This window comes from Alexandromys fortis, unplaced genomic scaffold, assembly GCF_014885135.2.
Source record: "Alexandromys fortis isolate MF-2015 unplaced genomic scaffold, M_Fortis_MF-2015_v1.1 scaffold_18, whole genome shotgun sequence".
NCBI lineage: Eukaryota > Metazoa > Chordata > Mammalia > Rodentia > Cricetidae > Alexandromys > Alexandromys fortis.
The window spans coordinates 10377328-10399137 of NW_026067897.1; the positions used below are offsets into that span (position 1 = coordinate 10377328).

General features: G+C 40.1%; 1 protein-coding gene across 5 annotated transcripts; it reads left to right on the plus strand.

Moving 5' to 3' along the window:
* Nucleotides 1-20: 20 nt before the first annotated feature.
* Tmem68 (transmembrane protein 68) lies at nt 21-20865 on the plus strand. Of its 5 annotated transcripts, XR_007596024.1 has the most exons (9): nt 21-142; nt 2239-2283; nt 3007-3395; nt 7208-7372; nt 10100-10293; nt 16138-16198; nt 18353-18492; nt 18751-18842; nt 19622-20865. XR_007596024.1 is itself a non-coding variant. In XM_050166341.1 (8 exons), the coding sequence occupies exons 3-8, from the start codon at nt 3071-3073 to the stop codon at nt 19724-19726; spliced, it is 990 nt and encodes a 329-aa protein (XP_050022298.1). In that variant the 5' UTR covers nt 21-142; nt 2239-2283; nt 3007-3070; the 3' UTR covers nt 19727-20865. The 5 variants fall into 5 exon arrangements, 4 of the variants coding, with proteins under 4 accessions (XP_050022298.1, XP_050022317.1, XP_050022331.1 ...); XM_050166341.1 differs by lacking the exon at nt 18751-18842; XM_050166352.1 differs by lacking the exons at nt 21-142; nt 18751-18842 and adding an exon at nt 272-352.
* Nucleotides 20866-21810: the final 945 nt, after the last annotated feature.

Here is a 21810-nt window from a genome sequence, read left to right on the forward strand (position 1 = left end):
ACCGGAAGGGGCGGGGAGAGGGCGGTGTCACTGCCAAGGTGGCCCGGGCTTCTTCCTCACAGGTGCTTAAGGGGAGCTCGCCGCGCTGAGTAGCTGCCGACGTCGCCGAGGACGGTCTGGCTTTCCGTGCCTCCCGCGGCAGGTGTGTGACTCCACCCCGGACCTCCCCGCGCTGCTCCAGCTTGTGGCAAGCGTGGTGTCAGGGTCGCGGGACGGGGAACGGAAAGGCGGGCTGGTCCCCTGGGCTGCGCTTCTCCGGCGGGGAGCGGAGTTACTGTCACACCCGTCACCCGCGGGTTCTCGGAGACCGTGAGCATCCTCTCTGCTCTCGGACCTTCCCGCAGCTTCTCTTGTGAGGCTGGGCTTCTCTAGCGTCTGGTGATGGAGCTGGAGGGAAGCGTGAGGCTCTAAGGACGAGGGTGGATGGATGCCGACCGTGCAGGCTTAGGATCCTAGTTTGTGCTCTTTAGTACCGTGTGACCTGGCCCTTTCTGAACAGCATCATCTATAAAGAGGGGGCCGAATAGCAATAATTACCCCGTGAGGTTGCGGACAGGATCAAAGGAAGCAACCCTTATAAACTTTTATATTTGCAAATTCGAGTCGGTCCACACCTTGTAGATGCTGCGTTGCTTTGGTCGCTGGGTTTTCCAATCCAGTAAACATTTAGTAAGAAATAATAGTACATACATTGGATATAGAAAACTTAGAGTTGTGCTGTATTTGGAGAGAAAACAAGACATTTAGTGCTAGGTACTGTTTTGGGGTAGTCATTTTGTGAGAAGCAGTTTTCCTACTAGACTTTCAAAGTTAACTCTTGCTTTTGGCTGTGTCCCCTACCCATTAGATGATCCTGTCTCTATCCTTCCTCCCCTGCTCTTGTCCTGGGCTATAGTAACCACTATTATTTTTGTTTGTTTGTTTTGTTTTCCAAACAGGGTTTCTTTGTGTAGCCCTAGTTGTCCTGGAACTCACTTTGTAGAACAGCTCTCCTCAAACTCACAGTGATCCACCTGCCTCTGCGTCTTTGCGTGGTGCTGAGATTAAAGGCGGGTACCACCACCCAGCACACTATTCTTTATCTTTGAGACTGATTTCGTGTATTAGAGCATGAGATGGTACCATCGAATTTAGCGTGAGACTTCCCACCTCAGTTAACATAGCCCTAAAGAAAAATCCTCACAGACCTTCACAGAGATTTGCTTCTTAGGCGGCCGACAGCCAGCTACAGAGCGATGCTGAGTATTTCTCTTCTGCTCGTTGGTCACTTGTATTATCTCCTGAGAAGTGACTTTTCAAATCATTGGCCTTCTGTTTTTAATGGGATTATTTGTACTTTTTGTTGTTGTTGTTGTTGAACCTTTTGAGGGCTAAGTACAATCTAGAAATAGCCTGCTGTGGGGGGAACTTTAGTGTGTAGCTGTTTTCCCCGTTGTCACTTTTTTACTTTTGATGTTTGTGCTTTGGGGGCACAGTTTTCCCTGTGTCTTTTTTTTTTTTTTTTTTTTTTGTAGTAACTTTAAACCATAAAGTCTAATTTTGCTGCTTTTGTTGAAAATAAAAGTCATGCTGTGTTCATCCTCTGCAAACAGAATAGACCTGGTTTTCTCACAGATAAATGCTATTGGTTACAAGGAAATCAGATCTAATACCCTGTCAGTTCAAGTGTGTACTGTCATAAAGCTAGCAAGGTAATCTTGATAACAAGACAATATGGAATTGCTCTTGTGTGAGGGTCTGGTTTAGTCCCTCTCTTGTATTCCTTTCCTGACTCTCACAAAGAATCTGAGAGGACTTTCTTAAGATTATGCAATATGAAATGATAGTTAAACTGTGTTTAGGTCAGACTTTGAACCAGTGAAAATATGAAAGAAAGAAGGAAATCTTGTGTAGATAATTATATAAGATTAATATCGTTGTATTGTCCAATATATTTAGCAATTTGAGTGACAGCCTATTAGTAAGAAGTGACAGCCATTGAGACACCCTACATTTCCATGTCCCCCTTATAGATGCAAATGCAGGTTCATGTGAGCTTTGGTAGAATGGTGTAATGTGTAATCAGCAGTCTTCAGCTACGCAGAGGTGTCCTGAGTGTGACTAACCTGTGACACACCTAGGGCTATCATTATTTGTCACATTTGTGCCTGTCTCCTGCCACTTAGTCCATGGAAATGTAAACTCAGCTGTAATGATTTTTATTTAATGATATATTTCATTTGTTTACTGTGTTTTCAGAGCACTTATATTGAAGCTAGAGACAAGATATTTGTGTAATTTCTGGTAAGTCAAGTACTTGTTTTAGACAATGACTTCATACAAAACTTGTAGCTATGTTTTTAGTCATTTATGTTTTAATAGAAATTTTAGTGACTGTAAAATAAATGGTATATGTATAATTTTTAAAATTCTGTGTATCAAAAGAGCAGACAGGCTCCTATGAAACCTGTTTCTCCAAAAAAAAAAAATTCCATACATGTATGTTATCATTTCCTAAAGCTTTGGGTTGCTTTACTGAAAGTACTGATGTTTTCCTTTGTGAGGGACACAGTTGGTCTCAGAGTAAAGTGGAAAATGGTGTGCATGATCCATGGAAGATGAGCTAGAGTAACGTCTGAGCTGTGCTCACTGCGTCAGTTTTCCTGTCTCAGTCACTGCTTAGGGGTTACTTTAGAAGCTATTCCCTGCCAGGTGTGGTGGTGCATGCCTTTCATCCCAGCACTGGGGCGAGGGGGGGGGGCGGGGGGGGCGGGGACAGAGGCAAGTGGATCTCTGTGAGTTCAAGGCTAGCCTGATATACATACTAAGTTGCTGGACAGCCAGGGCTACACAGAGAAAGCCTGTCTCGGAAAGAAAACAAAACCAAAAAGCTAAACCCAACACTTTTCATAATTTTGTAGACAAAATGTTATCATTGTCACATTAAAAATCTATCATATTTTATGTATACTAAAATATTTAACTTTGTGTGTGTGAAGAGTATAACTGAATTATTTTCCCTTCTAGTGCTGAGATTAAAACATATGGCAATGAAGAAAGAGACAGAATCTGGGGTTTTCATCTGAAGAAAATGACAGACAGCAACCAAACCTGTGCTGCAGGCCAGGCCTCCGTGCCCTACATGACTTGTTTGATTCACGTGCTTGAGCAGTGGCTGGGTGTGGAGCAGTTGGAGGACTATTTGAATTTTGCAAGCCATCTCTTGTGGGTTTTTACCCCACTGATACTTTTAATACTCCCTTACTTTACCATCTTTCTTCTCTACCTTACTGTGGTTTTCCTGCACATATATAAGAGGAAGAATGTGTTAAAGGAAGCCTACTCTCATAATTTATGGGATGGCGCAAGGAAAACAGTGGCCACTCTGTGGGATGGACATGCAGCGGTTTGGCATGGTAAGCAGGGATACCGTGGTATCTGTTGCCATGGTGTGGAGCACTGACACCATGTTTCTGTTTATTGATTGGGAGGTTACTAAAAAATAGGATGGAAAGGATATTTACAATTCCTTGTTAATCTGTTTACATGTATTGTGTATATGTATGTTTTTAAATGATGTTTCCTAAACACATTTGTTTCTGTTGAAGAATTACATAGCGCTCTCTCTCTCTCTCTCTCTCTCTCTCTCTCTCTCTCTCTCTCTCTCTTTTGTTTGTTTTTTGAGACAGGGTTTCTCTGTGTAGCTCTGGTACCTGTCCTGGAACTAGTTCTTGTAGACCAAGCTGGCCTCAAACTCATGGGGATCTGCCTGCTGAGTGCTGGGATTAAAGGTGTGCACCACCACCACCCGACAGCGCTGTCAATTACAATAAACTGAAATATGAAAATTGATGCTTAAAGCATCTATAAAAACTACTTAAAACTGTCAAAATTTCCTTTTCTTACCACACAGAGTAATAGCTTTTCTTGTGACATTTTCGTATGTATCTGTTGTTATACTTTGTTCTTCATGGCCAGTTCCTTTTCCTCTCCCCATCCCCACCTCCTTTTTATCCCTCCTGCTTTAAGCAGTCCTTCTGCTTTTATTTCACATATATCCCATAACTGTCTTTTGTTCCCTTGTTCCTTTTCCCTCAGACCTCTTCCTCTCCTCACTGACCTCTTTCTACTTCATAGAAACTGCTTTTTCTTGTTGTTTTAAAATATTTATTTATTCTGATTGTGTGTGTATGTGCACGTGTGGGCTACTGTGCTGGTAGAGGCCAGAGGAGGATGTCAGATCCCTTGGAGCTGGAGCTGTGGGTTTTCGTGAGCCCCCTCAATGGGTGCTGGAGACTGAACTCTGGTCCTCTGCGACAGCAGCAAGTCTGCCAAGCTGTCTTTGCAGCCACGGTGCAGAAGGTGGGGAGGGGGCCGCAGGTGGGGGAGCACAGGCGGGATGGTCTTGCTATGTAGTCTAGCCAGCCTGGAATTTTTAGTCCTCCTTTCGCTTCCTGAATATTATTGGGGTTATAGCCAGTGCCACCTTACTTTTTTTTTTTTTTTTTTTTTTTGGTTTTTCGAGACAGGGTTTCTCTGTGGTTTTGCAACCTGTCCTGGAACTAGCTCTTGTAGACCAGGCTGGTCTCGAACTCACAGAGATCCGCCTGCCTCTGCCTCCCGAGTGCTGGGATTAAAGGCGTGCGCCACCACCGCCTGGCTCAGTGCCACCTTACTTGACTAGATTTTTTTTCTTTTTCTTTTCCTTTTTTTTTTTTTTTTTTTTTTTTTTTTTTTTTAAGTTTTACTTCTTAGAGACAGGGTTTCTATGTAGCCCTGACTATCCTGGAACTCTGTGTAGAACAAACTGGCTTTGAACTCACAGAGATCCGCATGCCTCTGCTTCCCAAATGCTGGGATTAAAGGCGTGTACTACTGTTATTCTGTTGAGAGTAAATTTGATTCTACCAGTGTGACGTTTTTATTTTTTTTTATTTTTTATTTTTATTTTTTTTAAAGTTTATTTATTATGTATACAATATTCTTTCTGTGTGTATGCCTGCAGGCCAGAAGAGGGCACCAGACCCCATTACAGATGGTTGTGAGCCACCATGTGGTTGCTGGGAATTGAACTCAGGACCTTTGGAAGAGCAGGCAATGCTCTTAACCTCTGAGCCATCTCTCCAGCCCCCCAGTGTGACGTTTTTAAAGAATGAACTATTATATCATAGTAGTAAACATAAATATAAGTTGTATAGTGGTGTTTACTTGCTTGTCATTTGATCATCTAAGAAGTTGGCGTGTCTCCCCAGATAAGTGAAGTGGCAGTCCACTTCTTTCTTGCTGACTGGAGAAGCTGTGACACCGTGCACTTAGTGACCAGTGGCTCAGCTTTTGGCCGCCGTGAAAACTGCCTCCGGTTGTCTGCTTCCAAGGGCTTGTGCCTTCCTTGGCCAACTTTTACTTCACTTTCCACCAGTCCCGTATTTATAGGTGGGATGCATTTGGACTTTATAAAAATGCCAAAGGTTCGATCTATATGTGCCTCAGTCCCTGTCGTTTCCATAACAGAATACCTGAAATTGGGTAATTTGTAAATGGCTCAATTCTAAATGTTTTAAGAGCATAGGCGGATACCTTTGGTTCTTGGTATAAGTCTCAGGTGGCTTCATGCATAGCGTAAAAGTGGAAGGGCAAGCAGGCGCCTAAAGAAAAACATAAAAAGTAACTTTGCTTTATAAAAGCCTGCTGTCTTAAAAAGTAGTTTCCAGGGGCTGGAGAGATGGCTCAGCAGTTAAGAGCATTGCCTGCTCTTCCAAAGGTCCTGAGTTCAATTCCCAGCAACCACATGGTGGCTCACAACCATCTGTAATGAGGTCTGGTGCCCTAATGAGTCTGGTGTCCTCTTCTGGCCTTCAGGCACACACACAGAAAGAATATTGCATACATAATAAATAAATAAATAAATAAATAAATAAATAAATAGTAGTTTTTAACACATATTAGCGCTACAGTGGGGATTCGCTGAAAGATTCCCACACGTGCTTACGTTGTGCGTTCATGTTGTCCATTTACCCCTCTACTTCACCCCTCCTTGTCCAGTCTCTAGTGACCGTTGTTCTATACTGGACTTTGGTAAATTCTGATTTGATGAATGGCTCAGCATTTGGAGTACCTGTTACTACTGCAGAGGACCCAGGTTTGCGTCCTGGTACTCACCACCGATCTCGCCTCTTTGGCTAACGTGTTGTGATAATAATATATTCATATTAAAATATCTGTAAATCCTTTTTCTTTTTTCTTTTTTTTTTTCTTTCGGTTTTTCAAGACAGGGTTTCTCTGTGGCTTTGGAGCCTGTCCTGGAACTAGCTCGGTAGACCAGGCTGGTCTCGAACTCACAGAGATCCACCTGCCTCTGCCTCCCGAGTGCTGGGATTAAAGGTGTGCGCCACCATCGCCCGGCTTCCTTTTTCTTTTGAGTGCTCTAAACACTGGTAAATACTTTTTATCCACTTTTACTTCTTTAAACCTTGTATTCTGATAGATGAAGTTTATATTCTACCTCTGTTTTGCTCCTCAGGAAACAGTTTCATGCAGGGGTCTATACCCCTTTGTCCAAGACTGTACCCTCACTCTGCTTCCTAGTGTACCTCAGAAATAACTTCCCTGAACCTCTGTGCGATAGCCTAAGGTTCTTTCATGCTTCATACATTCCCAAAGCATGTACACTGTTGGACAGAAAAGATCCCTAAATATATTCATAGTAGAATCCTACTTATGTTAAATAGACATCAGAAGAAAATGTAGGTGCCATCCACACTAGGCGGCGAGTCACGGGGAAGCTAAGGCAGGTTGCGAGGGATCCCTGATGGCTGTCGACTGCAGGCAGCCCTAGCCTAGCATAAGCTCCTCCACACTTGGCTCTAGCCTCTGCTACCAGCCCGTGCTGGGGTGGATTCTGCCCTTGTTTCACTCCCGCCCGCCCGTGCTGTGTTTGTGCTGTCTGTCCTCCACTCCCTTCCTTTTCCCCAGCACCCATCACGTGGGCTACACTTTCCTGCTGAGGGCTCCCTCTCCTGGGTCACCCTTGCTGGTGACTCTCAGTGCACACTCTGCCACTCGAGTGCCACGTTCGTTCTGTCACACTGTAAGACCATAGAACCAAATTATTCTGTGTACAAAATTCTGGGAAAGGGGAAGAACTCTCCAAAAGAGAAGCGAACCAGGCAGGCAGAGGCCTATTTTAAGTTATTGCATTTTATGTATCAGCAACTTGTCTTCCCAACAGGTTACGAAGTTCATGGGATGGAAAAGATACCGGAAGGACCAGCGCTTATCATTTTTTATCATGGAGCGATTCCCATAGACTTTTACTACTTCATGGCTAAGATTTTCATCCACAAGGGCAGAACGTGCCGAGTAGTAGCTGACCACTTTGTCTTTAAAATCCCAGGTAAAACTTAGCTGTGTGGTGTGTAATGATCAGATTGTGTGGTAGTGTGACCTTAGTGTTGTTTAGAGTGTTTGCCAAGTCGGGCAGTGATGGCACACGCCTTTAATCCCAGCACTGGGGAAGCCGAGGCAGGTGGATCTCTGAGTTTGAGGCCAGCCTGGTCCACAGAGCGAGTCACGGGACAGGCTCCAAAATAAACACAAAGAAACCCTGTCTCAAAAAACCAAAAAAAGAAAAAATAAGAAAGGCGTGTTTGCCTCCTAAGGATAACAGATTTGAAAACATATAATTATCCAGTTTAAGAAGCCTGACCTGACTTGAGTGGTAACCCTTCCTTAGCTGCTCTAGAGTCCTGGATTTCTAGGTGTGGCCACCACTGCTGGCTCTAATTATCCCTGCCTCTTCCTCCCTTTCTTCCACACTGACTCCGATTATTCTCTTCCTTCTTCCTCCTCCTCCTTTTGCTTTGCTTTTGGCTCTGCTGGGGATTGACACCTGGGGATGAACTAGGAGGCAAACGTTCTCCCTCCAGTCCTATTTCCTGCTGGTTCTCCAGCCTGGCTTTCAGCCTGGTTTCTCTAGTAAGCCTTCTGCCTCAGCCCACTAGGCAGGTGGACTGCAAACATTTGTGTCCCAAGGACAGGCTTAAGTCTTGAATTTTGTTTCTTTATTATGATGGTGCAGATGGGACACGAGGCACCTGCTCTGTTTTCAGCTATATCCCTAACCCAAATTTTGAACTTTCAAGTAGAATTTTTAAAAAAAGATATATAATTTTGTATACAAGGTAGTTAAAATTTCATGTTTTTTGTAAGATAATTTTTTCTTGTTTAATTCTGTTAAAGTTTAGTAGCAAATCAAAATTAGAGAAAAAGAATACAGGCTGTGTTTGTCCTCACTGTCCTAAAGAGTATGCCCATATATCATGTCTCATCTAGTCTGAGCTGCCTCACGGACTCATGCTCTTCAGGACGAGGACTGCATTTTAAGTCTACTCATAATAGCTTTATAGTTATTAAAAGTTACTCAAGTTGTTTAAGATAAACTAGTTTTTTTTTTTTTTTTTTTTTTTTTAAAAACCAACTCATTGAATGATCTTACTGAAGATAAATCTTACTTTCTTTCATCACTAAATCATTAGAAACAAGCCAGGAGAGTTGATAGTGTGCTCTCTGGAATGCTAAAGGCAGAGCTGGCCCAGCAAGCAGACTCAAGCCCAGCAGCGAGTTAAGGACCAGCCTACTCCAGTGCCTTCCATATATATGGTTAGTGTGTTAGTCTGTGCCGGAACCCCCATTTCTACTTTGTGTATACGCTAAATCAGATGAGGCTTTCCTCCAGAAAGAATGCGATGACGTTCTGCAGATTGGGACCAGAGGGTATTAGAATCCACCATAACTAGTTATTTTGATTTAAGTGACATTTTCACACACTTACAATTTTGTGGGTTTTATGCTCCCAAAATATTTAATGGTAAGCATTACTGTCTTACAATGCCTTCTATACTTGTCCGGTTCTGGAGGTTAAAGCTAGGGCCCTTCCACATGCTAGCCAAGTAGTCGTACCTCTGAACCACACCCCAGCCAAGGACAGTTTTAATATCTGGTTCAAGTGTTGGCTTCACTATTGTTCTGTTACGGAGCATGGGTTTACTTTTAGCTTTTCCTTTTCCTAAATAAGAAAACTGAACATTTTTAGGTTTTTCAAAACATTTTTTTCTCTATGCCCATACCATATTTGACACTGATTTACCTTTAGTCATTTATTTTAATTCTTAGTGCAAGAGAGAAATTTTGTGTTCTACCTTCCCTCAGTTCCCTCTGACATCTATAATGTTGGTTCTGCTCAGTAGGGCACTGGGAAGCAATGTTAGTCTGCCCAGTTCTAGGACCCATCCATGTCCTCAGTCTCAAGCAGGAAAATACGGAGATCACATGAAGGTCCACTGTAGGGTTTTTATTAAAGTACTTTTCATTGACAGGATGTCTTTCATGCAGAGATAGTCATAGTGTGAAAGGTTAGATGATGCTAAGGTTTGGAATTAGCTCTTCCTGGGTCAAATACCCTTCCTCAGTAGATTCAAGTTCTCAACGATACTTGATTGCTGTTGTTATAAAAATTTAATTGTAGGATTAGCATCACCTAACTTTTTATTTCAATAGATTTGATTATAGTCTTAGCTAATTTTAGTATGTCTGAATGTAGCCAGATTTACATTTTCTCAGGTGGTTCTTTGTTGCAGGGTTAGTGGGAGATTAAGATTTGGGTTGCTGATGAGACATCATGCCTGATTGTTTTAACAGTACGTGAGACTGTATGTGGCCTGAAAGTCAGTGGCAGGTACTTAGGACTGGACATAGCACAGTGGGAAAGTCTATTGGGTGACTTGGAATACACTATTTAGCCTTTAAGCCTGGCTTTTGTCATCTGTAAAATGGGGAGAACAATCTCTGTTTTTCATGATAAGGTTTTAATTAAGAATTTGAAAATGTAAAGTAGCCATAGTAAGGAGGTGATCAGGCAGAAAATAATCAATAGTAGGTGATCAGTAAGATATATATTACTTCATAAGTGAAACTGGTCTTGTACCTTAAGAGCTAGTGGCTTAAGAAAGTTTATAAAAGTCTAGCTAGTAAATAGCATAGATCGTGATAAGTTTTGCTCTTAAATGAATCAAACGAGATAAAGATATATCTTTGTGTTTATGTTTTTTTTTTTTTCTGACAGGGTTCAGTTTATTACTAGACGTATTTTGTGCTCTTCATGGGCCAAGAGAAAAATGTGTTGAAATCCTGAGGAGTGGCCACTTGCTGGCTATTTCACCAGGAGGAGTCCGAGAAGCCTTGCTCAGTGATGAGACCTACAGCATCATCTGGGGTAGCCGGAAAGGCTTTGCGCAGGTCGCCATTGATGCGCAAGTGGTGAGTCACACCAACGTCCCTGTCCAAGCAGATGCTTAAAGGTGGGCCGACGTGTACGAAGCCAGCATCTTTCCCTGTAATAAAGTCGCTGTATATAGCAATTTATAGGGATATATCAAAAGAACACTTCCTTATGCATAAGAAGCCTTCTTTAAAATCAAAAAAGTGATCTGGAAATTTAGCAAGTATCCAACAAGGTTTTATTTTTTTCAGTTGTAAATTCCACTTTCTTTATTAGATTTGTAATTTTGTACACAGTCCCACCATTCTTTCAGTTATTATTATTTATTTATTTATTTATTTATTTATTTATTTATTATGTATACAACATTCTGTCTGTGTGTATGCCTGAAGGCCAGAAGAGGGCACCAGACCTCATTACAGATGGCTGTGAGCCACCATGTGGTTGCCGGGAATTGAACTCAGGACCTTCGGAAGAGCAGGCAATGCTCTTAACCACTGAGCCATCTTTCCAGCCCTATTATTTATTTTTATTTATTTATTTTTTTTTGGTTTTTCGAGACAGGGTTTCTCTGTGGCTTTGGAGCCTTTCCCGGCACTAGCTCTGTAGACCAGGCTGCAACTCACAGAGATCCGCCTGCCTCTGCCTCCGGAGTGCTGGGATTAAAGGCGTGTGCCACCATCGCCCGGCAGTTATTATTTTTTAAATGACATAGTCGGCTCATCCTGTGTGTTTTAAACCTGTGGTAACTTTGGCACGATGACTTAGTGTGTTTCTTTGATGAATTTGGTTTGATAGTTATTTTTTGTATAATCACTTTTTATAACAACACAAGTGTTGGCCGATTAATGTCATTTTTCATTCAAAACGACCAGCTATTTATAGTATAATGATAGGAAATGGATAGTGGTGTAATTTAGACATTTTAAAAGCACTTTTCAAATGAATTCATCAATAAAATTAAATGGACTTGGGAGACCCTTGTAGTTACTGTACTTCCCAGACAGTGGTGTGGATGTGCTGTTGGTGTTTTCTTTAGCCTTTGGAAAGGATTCCTTAGTCCTTTGCTCTCCATGGCCTGAGGAGCTGTATCCTGAGGAGTGCTTTCTGTCAGACGGGGGTATTGCTGCCCCTCACTGGACTCTTGTTCTTTTCGCCAAGCCAGGAGGTTGAGCCAGCTTCAGTAACTTAGCTTTTCAGGTCACTGTCGCTAGGAAGGCCAGCCTGCATCTTTGGTCTGACTCTGAATCATGTAAGTGTAGACTGTTGGTCAAAAGAGAAAGATTGTGGGTGATTCATTCTAACTAAAGAAAAGTATCAAAGGAGAATCGATCGTTTATATTTGAATTACAAAGTTTACAGCAAAACAGAATACTCCAAAGCACTCTCTTCTCTCCTGTATCTATGCACCTGCTTACGGGTGGCTCTTGGAAGTCATTGCTACAGTGCTCCTCTGTGGTCTCCTAGTTCAAATAAATCTACTTCCTAACTTTTTAAATAACACAGTCATTCAGTAGATAAGTTCTTTAAATAACATAACTTTCTATTTAAATCAATAGTGCAGTGGTCTACTTTAAGTAGACTTTAAGTATTTGTGGAATTAACTGCTTCTTCTTTAAACACAGATTACTCAACTCAGCAAAAAGCTTTTTAATTTACTCATGCATTTGTCGCTAGTAATAAAGAAAATGGACTGATTGTACCCATTTCCTAAAGTTTGTAGGCACAGATGTGGAAACCAGAGTGGTAGACTGTGAGTCATACGGAACGCAGAAGGCTCCCCGCAGCTGTGCGAAACTAAGACAATCAGTGAAATGTAGGACAGCAAGAATAAAATTCTAACCTAAAGCAAGACATTGACTTTTTTACATTTGTATTTTGGAAGCTTTTTTAAAAAATAGATTTCAGATAAAGATAACAAAATAGTTTGAGTCTTACAAGTTTATCTTGAATTCTAATTCTTCATCCTTGTGTTTACACTTTGAAGCAGGCTATTGCTTAGGAGACCTGGGAAGGAGGAATGACAAAAGAGCTGCTTAGATTCTTAAGTCTCCTGGTGACTTTTTATGATAAGCTAGATAATCCAATTAAGACTTTTTTGTAAAATTCCAAATATTGAGAAAGAGCCTTTATATAAATTTAAATAAATGCAACATTTTAATGCTGTTAATTTACCAATAACATAAGTCCTATAAATAGCTTGCAGCACTTTTGAGGGCTCTATAGAGTCAGGATGTAACTTGTAATATTCTAATGCTGTAGTTCTCAACGTGTGGGTTGCAACCTTTTTGGGGGTTGAACAACCCTTTCTCAGGGGTTGCTTAAGACCATCGGAAACCACAGATATTTGCATTATGATTTGTAACAGTAACAAAATTACATTTATGAAGTTATCAACGAAAATAATTTTATGGCTTGGGGTCACCACAACATGAGGAACTGTGTTAAAGCGTCACAGCATTAGAAAGATTGAGAACACTGTGGAAAAGGGTCTTAGCATTAGGGAGGCTAAGGACTACTGTATTAAAGGGTCTCAGTGTTAGGGAGGCTGAGAACCATTGTGTTAGAGGGTCTCAGTGTTAGGGAGGCTGAGGACCACTGTGGTAAAGAGTCTCAGTTTTAGGGAGGCTGAGGACCACTGGTTTTATGTTACAGGTGAGAGTCAGGCACAGGGGGAGGATGGGAGGATGTGGTCCCAGCAAGGCAGTGGCAGAGCAGAGCCAGAGCAGAACACAGTTCAGGCAGCAGTGTTCTTGCCATCCCAACTGCATGTCACAGTGAGTGTGGACATCTGAGATTGAAGGGGCCTTCTAGAGATGTGAGGAAAACTTTAAAAAAACTTAAACAGTTGAAAATGATAATTATTGCTTAATAGACCAAACCAAATTTCCAAAAATGCGAGAAAACACTTAAAACTATGGAAGTATGATTAGCTGTGTTTAAAAAGGAACCACTGGAAAAACACTTGTTTATTGTGTGCCAGGCTTAGAAGATACCTCAACAATGCCCCTTCCCCCAAAGTAATTTAAAAAGTAAGCTGGCCATGCTTTAAGAAATAAAAGGGGAATCCAATTGCAGTTCACAAAATATCAGCAGAAGATATCTGAAGGTCATTTGAATGGGACAGACTTTTTATTTTTTTATTCTTCTCTCATATATTACATCCCACCCGCAGTTTCCCCTTCCTCCTAGCCGCCTACCACCTCCCTTCTCCCCAAGATTCACAAGATTCACTTCTCTGTCTCCCTTTTCTCAGAAAAGGGCAGTCTGGGACAGATTCTTTTTTTTTTTTTTCTTCTTTTTGTTTTTTCAAGACAGGGTTTCTCTGTGTAACAGCCATAACTGTCCTGGGACTAGCTATTGTAGACCAGGCTGGCCTCGACCTCCCAGAGATCACCACCACTGCCTGGCTTCTGGGACAGACTCTTATTTGTACCATATAACTCTTATTTTGTGGATTCCTGAAAGTATTTAGGGAGTTCCACATCTAGGTTGGGAAAAATTACTTTAATTAGTTGGAAATAAATAACAAATATAAAAGAAAGGAATATTGTATTTAAAAATTATTTGTGTTATTTCACTTTACTCATAAAAATTTTTGAGATAAAGGTAATTATAATTCTCCCCACCCTTCACGTGAAGAAAGTAAGGCTTAGATTTGATAATCAACTTGTTTAGTGTTTGCTCTATTCTTAGTAGCCGAAGAAGGACTCTGTAATCATGCTAAATTGATGTTCCAAAAATAGTTTTACAAATCTGTACACTTGTGTACATGCATAGGGAGTGATGTGGGCACAGAAATTATAAATTCTCTATTACGTATGCAGCTGTCCTGTGGACAGATATGCACAAGGAAAGGGTTAAATGACTGTACACAATCAAGTTGATATAAGTTAGTGCTGTATCTTTAAGGATTGAAGCTTGATGCACTTAAAAACCATAGGTCCAAATTAACATGGAAGACTGAGCCAGTTGTAAGGCAAGCGTTCTTTTATGAAGTGGCTTCTAGAATGTTCTTCTGCAGTTTAGCTATTTCGGGAATGGTGTTGAACTTAATCATCTTCATGAAGTGCACACTTTAATACAGGCTTTGAGGATCATGCCTGTCTGTAGATACCGCCAGCAGTTTCAGTCATGGGAGAAAACAGTATCTGTGAGCTGGAAGGGTTTCTGTTCCTTCCGTGCATCCTAAATTCTCAATTCTGGGAACGTAACTTTTTAAACACTAGGATTTCAGCCATTTCATTTTATAAAACTTGTCATCTTAGATAGTAGTGGGGTATTTTTTTTTTTTTACAAAAGAATTCAGTGTTCATTGTCATCTCTATGCAGTGGTTTTATGGGTTAACCTCATTTTACAGTTTGACAGCTGTGTCTGCTTGTTGGCATCGCTGCTGCCTGTCTCTGACGTCTGTGTGACGTCAGGAGCATCGTCTTTCTGTATGTGCTCATTCCTTCCTTAGTTCTTCCATAACTTCCTTTTATCTCGTCTGTTCCAGGTGCTTTTCTAAGTGCGAGGGACACAGCAGTGAACAAAGCAAGCATTAGGTGTCCCTGAACTATGTTAGAGGTCGTCCCTCTGCTGAGAGGGACAGCAGGTGATGAGCTAGTTCATTGTGAGGACAAGTTGTGTGACGTTTATCCTTGTGTTTTCTTCTGCCCAGTGAAGTGAGTGAAAAAGACTTAGAATATCGTTATCTTTATCTAAGACCCTGCTTGTAACGGTGTGGAGTTCTACAGATAATGTGGAACTTCATGAACATGTGCACATACACATGTATATGTAGTCTTATCTATTCTATTCACTTCAGTGTATTTGTTTATATATGAAAGTATTTTATCCAATTTTGATATATTTTGCTGTTTACAATAGCATGACCTTCCTATATGATGCTTTATGATATTGCATTATTTTATGACATTGACCTAGTATTTCCATTATCAAATATCACATTTAACCACTGATATTGTTCATGGACTATCCTATAAATTTGTTATCTAAAATTCTTCAATTTATACACTTTTTAAAAATTTTTACACATACTTTTTGTTAATACTGAACACTTTAGATTTGGCGGGCTCAGAAAAAAATGTAAAACTAATTTCATGAGAACATCTTGCTGAAACCTATCCTTTAAATTGATACAAACTTTCCCTTTGTCTTAGTTACTTTTTTGTTTCTGTGACCAAATGCCATGATGAAGGTAACTTATAAAAGAGAACATTTGATCTGGGACTCATGCTTCCTGAGGGTTACAGTCCATGACCATCAGGGCAGGGAGCATGGCAGCAGGCAGGTAGGCGTGGTGCTGGAGAAGGAGCTGAGAGTTCACATCTGATCTGTAAGCTGGAAACAGAAAGCTCACTGAAACCTCAAAGTCCACCCCCAGTGACACACCTCCTCCAACAAGATCACACCTCCTAATCCCTCCAATGCAGTTCCATTCACTGGAGACCAAGGATTCAAATATCCGAGCCTGTGGGGGCCATGTTTAACTAACACCACACTCTTCAAAGTGTCTTCATCCGTAGCTTCCCTAATGAGCGTAGTATTTAGGAATGAGTTAAACTAATCTACCACATTCACTACTTAATGAAACTAGTATGATAGTCCTCGTGAGTTTCAAGGGTTTATATATACAAGCAAAATCAGTAGATAAAATATTGCATGTTGCAACTGAAGAATAGTCTTTCCAATTTATATTCTTATAAATTATGAAGTCAAATTTAGTCTGATAAATCATACCACCTTAGATATGCCTCTGGTTTTAAAATCTATTTTTAGTATTTCAAATGTGCCTTCAAAAAAGTTGCCTTAGTGATTCAATGGAGACCTTAAGTGTATTTATTTATTTACTTTCAATTCAAATTCTTTTCTTTAGCCCATTATTCCTATGTTTACACAAAATATTCGAGAAGGATTTAGATCACTTGGAGGAACAAGTAAGTTCTCATTCCTATGGTTTTTTAACTATAGTAATTATAGTATAATCTTTAAAACATTAGGTGTTTTGAACACTAATAGGAAAACTTTTGATTTTTTTTGGGGGGGGGGACAGGTTCTCACTGTGTAGTTCTGGCTGTCCTACAACTCCCTAGACCAGGCTGGCTCCAAACTCAGAGAGTTCCATCTGTCTCTGGACCTCCCAAGTACAGGAATTAAATGCCTGGTGACTTTTGATTTATTAATTTTAGAAAATGAGTATTTAGATAACTGTTCTCCATAAACTCTGAGTGATAGTTGGTTCCGAGTAGTGGCAGTTATTATTCTGCAGGGACTGGGGACTGAGACTGGATCTTACCATGTAGCCAGGCTGGCCTCAAATTTGTGATTTTCATGCTTCAGCTTCCTGAGTTTCTGGTAGACAGTATGCTTTTGATAGGTGTATTTTAAACATATTAAAGTTTATTTGAATGGGCTTTTTAAAACTTCAAAGCGATTCATCTAATATATTGTGTTAAATTATGTTGATAAGATTTAGAAAACATTTATATACTATCAACTGAAGAAACTAGTTTTAAAATGGAGCGACCTACATATTAAACTAAGATTGCCCTCAGAGGAAATAGGGATGTCATTTGCTTTGGTTAATCTTATTACTTAAAAAAATGATAAACTATATGTTTGTATTGATATTTTCTTTTATCTGTCTGTAGTTTACTAATTAGAAATTCACTTTTAATATAGTTGTAAGAATAAAAATTAGGTTTTTTTTCTTTAAACTGTCTCTTATTTTGGAATGTTCAGCTTGTTTTTGGCTTGTGATTTATATATTATGTTCAGTTGAATACAGTTTTGTAATTGTTGCTGTTCCTAGCCATATAAAAACCCCTTAGCAAGCCTTCAATTGCTGTTGTTTTAATGCATTTCTTATATTTAACTTTAGATATTATTTCTAATTTTTTTGTTAATCTTTTCAAATAGCAAATCAGAATTTATTACAGAAATTTTGTTTCTTCAATTATGAGTTATTTTCAAAATTTTATTGATTGCTTTTCAGCTTCACTTAAAGTTCAGTATCTCTGAATGTCTGATAAAATGTCTATTGTCTTTTATTTTTTCTTCATTCCTCCTTCCTTCCTTCCTTCCTTTCTTCCTTCCTTCCTTCCTTCCTTCCTTCCTTCCTTCCTTCCTTCCTTCCCCTTCTCCCTCCCTCCTTCCCTCCTTCCATTCTTTCTTAGCTATTTATTTATTTTTGAGGCACAGTTTTACTGCAACCTTGGCTGGCCTGAACTTGTTAATAGGCTAGGCTAAACTTGACCTCACAGAGATCCACCTACTTCTGTCCTCCACCCCACTGGTGCTGGAATTATAGGCATACATCATCATACCTAGATAATTTTAATTTTTTTTGAGTTTTACTTTGGGTGTGACAGTAATTTTTCTGTTTCTGTATATAATTAGTGTTTTCAGTACATAACTGTATTTTGTGAAACTTACCTTTTTGGATTCCATTGGTGCTGTTTTTTAACCTCTCTTATTCATCTTTAATACCTTTAAATTCAGTCCTGCTGAGTTAGATATAGCTATCTCTAGAAGGCCAGTGTGTGGTGTCTGCATGGCTGGGCCGTCACTCCCTGGCCCTTGTCTCTGGTACTTGTCAGTCTCTCGCTGTGTCCCTGAACGTTTCCAGGTCTGCTGGCGCCTGTCAGCCTTTGTTCTGCAGTGATAGTAACCGGTTTGTCCTTTGAGAGTCTTAAATATTTAAAACGTTTCTTGGTTTTTTAATGAACTGTTTAATTTTCCCTTTTATTTTTAAATTTATAGAAAAAAACTGAGTACAAAGTACAGAAATTCTTGTATGTCGCTTCAGCGGTCTCTCATGAGCTCAGTCCTCATGAGCACATTGCACCAGTACGTGATGGAAAGCTTCCCTTTAGGAGAGGCTGTGCTGGTTATGTAGCTTATATACTGATATGTGGATGTGTGAGGGCTGGATTCAGCCCCCAGCTTCAGAAATACAGACAGACAGACAGACACACACACACACACACTGCTATGAATTGTAGCAAGTCTTGTGTAATTAATTAGAAAATTTACAGTTATATGCATAGCACATTTGTCCAATAAAAACGATTTTGCTTACTTTGAAACAGGATTATTTAAGTGGCTTTATGAAAAATTCCGCTTTCCATTTGCTCCAATGTATGGAGGTTTTCCTGTAAAGTTGCGGACCTTCTTAGGTGATCCCATTCCATATGACCCAAAGATAACAGCCGAAGAATTAGCTGAAAAGGTAATTTGTGTGTTCTTTCTTAGTCTTAGGACAGATTTTGTTTTAATTATTTGAATGTCATTGTTTATGTATTTTATGCCAGAAGTTCTCAAACAGTGATTTTTGCCCCATTGGAGACATCTGGCAAGGCCCAGTGACATTTTACTGACATGAAAAAGTGGGGGTGGGGGCGACTATAGACATTTAGTGTTCAGAAGCCAGGGATATATTTATAGGCACCTGCAGGATGACATGTTTCTGTATCTCAATCTTTAATAGTAAGAATGAGAAAAGGCCAGAAGTGATGCTAAAGACGTAGAATTCTGTCAGGTGCTATGTGTGACTGGAAGCCTTGAGGAACAAGCAGAGAGGTAAGCAAACACGGTTTGAGTAGCGTAAGTTAGTGAGGATTCTTCAAATGTTGGAGTGATCAGTAGTCTAGCAAGCAGATGAAGCAAGAGTCATGAGGATGAGAAAAGACTACTCAGCTTGGAATTTAGCATTGAAAGAGTCTTAAAATTATGAAAAAGGAGCCATAAGCTGGCCTGGCTCCTGCTAGGCAAACGCTCTACCACTGGACTACATCCCTTGCTATGTGTGCGTTTTGATTATAAATTTTGTACCAACCAATATATACTATACTAGTGAGGTGAGGTTCATTTAAAGCATTTTGAACTATGATGGAAACTATATAGATTTGCCAGGTATGGTGCTGCACCATTAATATGATATTAACTACAGCTCTGGGGGGAAGGGGGAGAGGCTAGTGAAACTCTGTGAGTTTGTAACCAACCTGGTCAAAACAAGATGAAATTAAACAAAACTAAAATAGATATACTTATAATTTAGTTCTGTTCAGTACATCCATGTTGTTGAACAGAAGCGATCTTGAGGATTTTTACCATGAAAAGCTGGGTCTGTTCCCCCCTGAGCACCATCTTCCCATTTCTCCCTCAGCTAAGTCACTGACAAGGCCCCGAAACCTAAAACACTAAAATTGCTAGAAGAAAGCATAGGCAGGGGCCTGCAAGATACGTGTGGGAGAGAAGTTCCTTTGCAAGTAGTATGGCATGGAGATTCTACAGGATGATTGGTGTGTACTGAGGCTGTACCAACAGTGGCTTTTCTTTGTTTTTTTTTTTTTAACTAGACCAAGACCGCCCTTCAGGCTTTGATTGATAAGCACCAAAGGATACCGGGCAACATCAGGAGTGCTCTGCTGGACCGCTTTCATAGCGAGCGGAAGGCCGATTGAGAGTCTCTAGTGAGGAGCTCACAGCTGCAGTGCTGTCTTAAATTTTGTAGGTTGTATAATAGTGTTTTTAAAGCATCATGTTAATAAGTATTTTTCTTAGACCTTGTTTATTTAATTTATATTGTTAACCTTGTCCTTTCAATCAGTGGTGTCAAATTTATAAGTAACTCATTACTTGCCTGACTCAGAAAGTGATCATGTTGCATTTGCAATCGTTAGTAGTATAGGACAAGCATAGAGTCTTAGTGGTAAGTCTTTCTTGATATCAGCAGGTTAAGCAGACTTTTCTAAATTATGTCTGCCGTGCCGATCTGAACATTAGGGGTGCATGCATTAGGTGCAGCACTGAATTTAGGTGAGAGGTGCCTGTGTCTGTCTGTCTTCATTCCATTCACAGCTGCGGGTAAGTTGTGGAATGCTTTTGTACCTCAGCGATGTAAGCATGATAATATTGTGGTGATGAACATGACTTTGAGTTGCTTATGTCCACTGTGCTATCTGTAGTGTGAGAGATATAACTGAACTGATTCCTGAACCCTGAAGGAGTTAGGTACATTTGTTTTTGTCCATTGAGTGTAACAATTCCTTCAGGTGTGATGTCCAGTTGCCAAGCACATTGAAAGAGCTGTACTGTTTTATAAATCAAGACATTGTTATTTCTTTAGTATTTATTTTAAACAAGTATCTAAGTAAACATATAGACTAAGTTGTCAGCATGGTGTTTTATGGGGTAAGGATAGAATCACGGTCACATTCCGCAGTTCACGTTAGAAGCTGATTCTAGGCTGAGGAATAAGGAACAAGAAAGCACTGATTTTGCTTAATATCCTGGTTTGTTTTGCTGTGCTCTGCAACCAGTCATGTGGCTTACTATTTCAGTAAAATGTACTTGAATGATGAATTTCTGTAAACACGGAGCTCTCTGAAAATGTAATGGCATTTGATTTGTTGTCTCCCTAAAAACTGATTTTAAAAGTATTTAAACAGCAAAGTATCATAAATCCTCTGCAGTATGTCTCTTTCCATCTTTGTAGTACTTGGGTTTTATATGAACTTTTTAATCACAAGTGTATATTTATGATATATATATATAAATATATAAAATGTATATAGAAATGATGTAAAAAATAAAGGTGAATTGTAAATCATTCTCTTGTGAAATTGTCTGTGAGACATCATTTAAAATAATGCTTGTTTTACTCTCCTTTTTTCTTATGAATCATATCTTATTTTAGCCACGATAAATGTGTAATATACTTCCTGTGTGGTCAGTATGTTTCAGAGGCAATTTCAGTGAAAGGAGTCAGTTTGCTGTTTTTTCCTCCTTCTGTTAGTGAACCTTACTTAGTTCAAATAGTTCAAAGCTGTTAAGTAGTTCCAGAATCAATGAGTAAAAGACAATAAAGTGAACAGGGGAACTGTTTTGGAAGATCAGTTGGCTTTAAAGATTGGAGAAAGAGTCCCATTTGTCAGTAATGTTGCAAAAGTGGTCATTTCCCCAGTATTTACATATTATCTTCTTTTAAAATAATCTTAGGTTCCTGGTACTCACAATGTCAGGGTCCCATCCTGACTGATACATTTTTATCTGTGCCGCTTGAACTTAAATCACCTTTGTAAGATCCAGGGACTGTGATTTGATACAGTTGGAGATGATGATGAAGAGGGTGCGTTAGTGCCTGACTTAGTTTTGGGCCGGTGTTCACAGTTAGCTCTGTGCCAGCATGAAGGGACTTGGGAAGCTTGACTCTCATCTGCTTTGCTGGGAGAAGTTTCAGACCCCCTTTTAAAAACTTGTATTTAGAAAAATACAATAGAATCTCAATATTGCAGTCATGGCCGAAACACCCCTTGTACTCTACTGATGTGGGAGTGTCATATATCAATCTGTTGATTTCATTGGTTAAGTAATAAACACACTGCTTGGCCTCATAGCTTAGAACTAGGTGGGTGGAATAAACAGAATAGAATTCTGGGCGGAAGAGGAAGTGAGGTCAGACTCTGCTCTGCTCCCGGAGAGACCCAACAGCTCTGCTCTCTGGAGCAGAGACACCAGGATGGACGGAGGCTAGACTCTTCCAGGT

Coding starts and splice junctions, on each gene's coding strand:
- Tmem68 (XM_050166341.1), top strand. CDS start 3,071: ATGACAGACAGCAACCAAACCTGTGCTGCAGGCCAGGCCTCCGTGCCC. Junction 7,373..10,099: donor CTTTGTCTTTAAAATCCCAG/GTAAAACTTAGC, acceptor TTTTTCTGACAG/GGTTCAGTTTATTACTAGAC. Junction 18,493..19,621: donor CCGAAGAATTAGCTGAAAAG/GTAATTTGTGTG, acceptor TTTTTTAACTAG/ACCAAGACCGCCCTTCAGGC.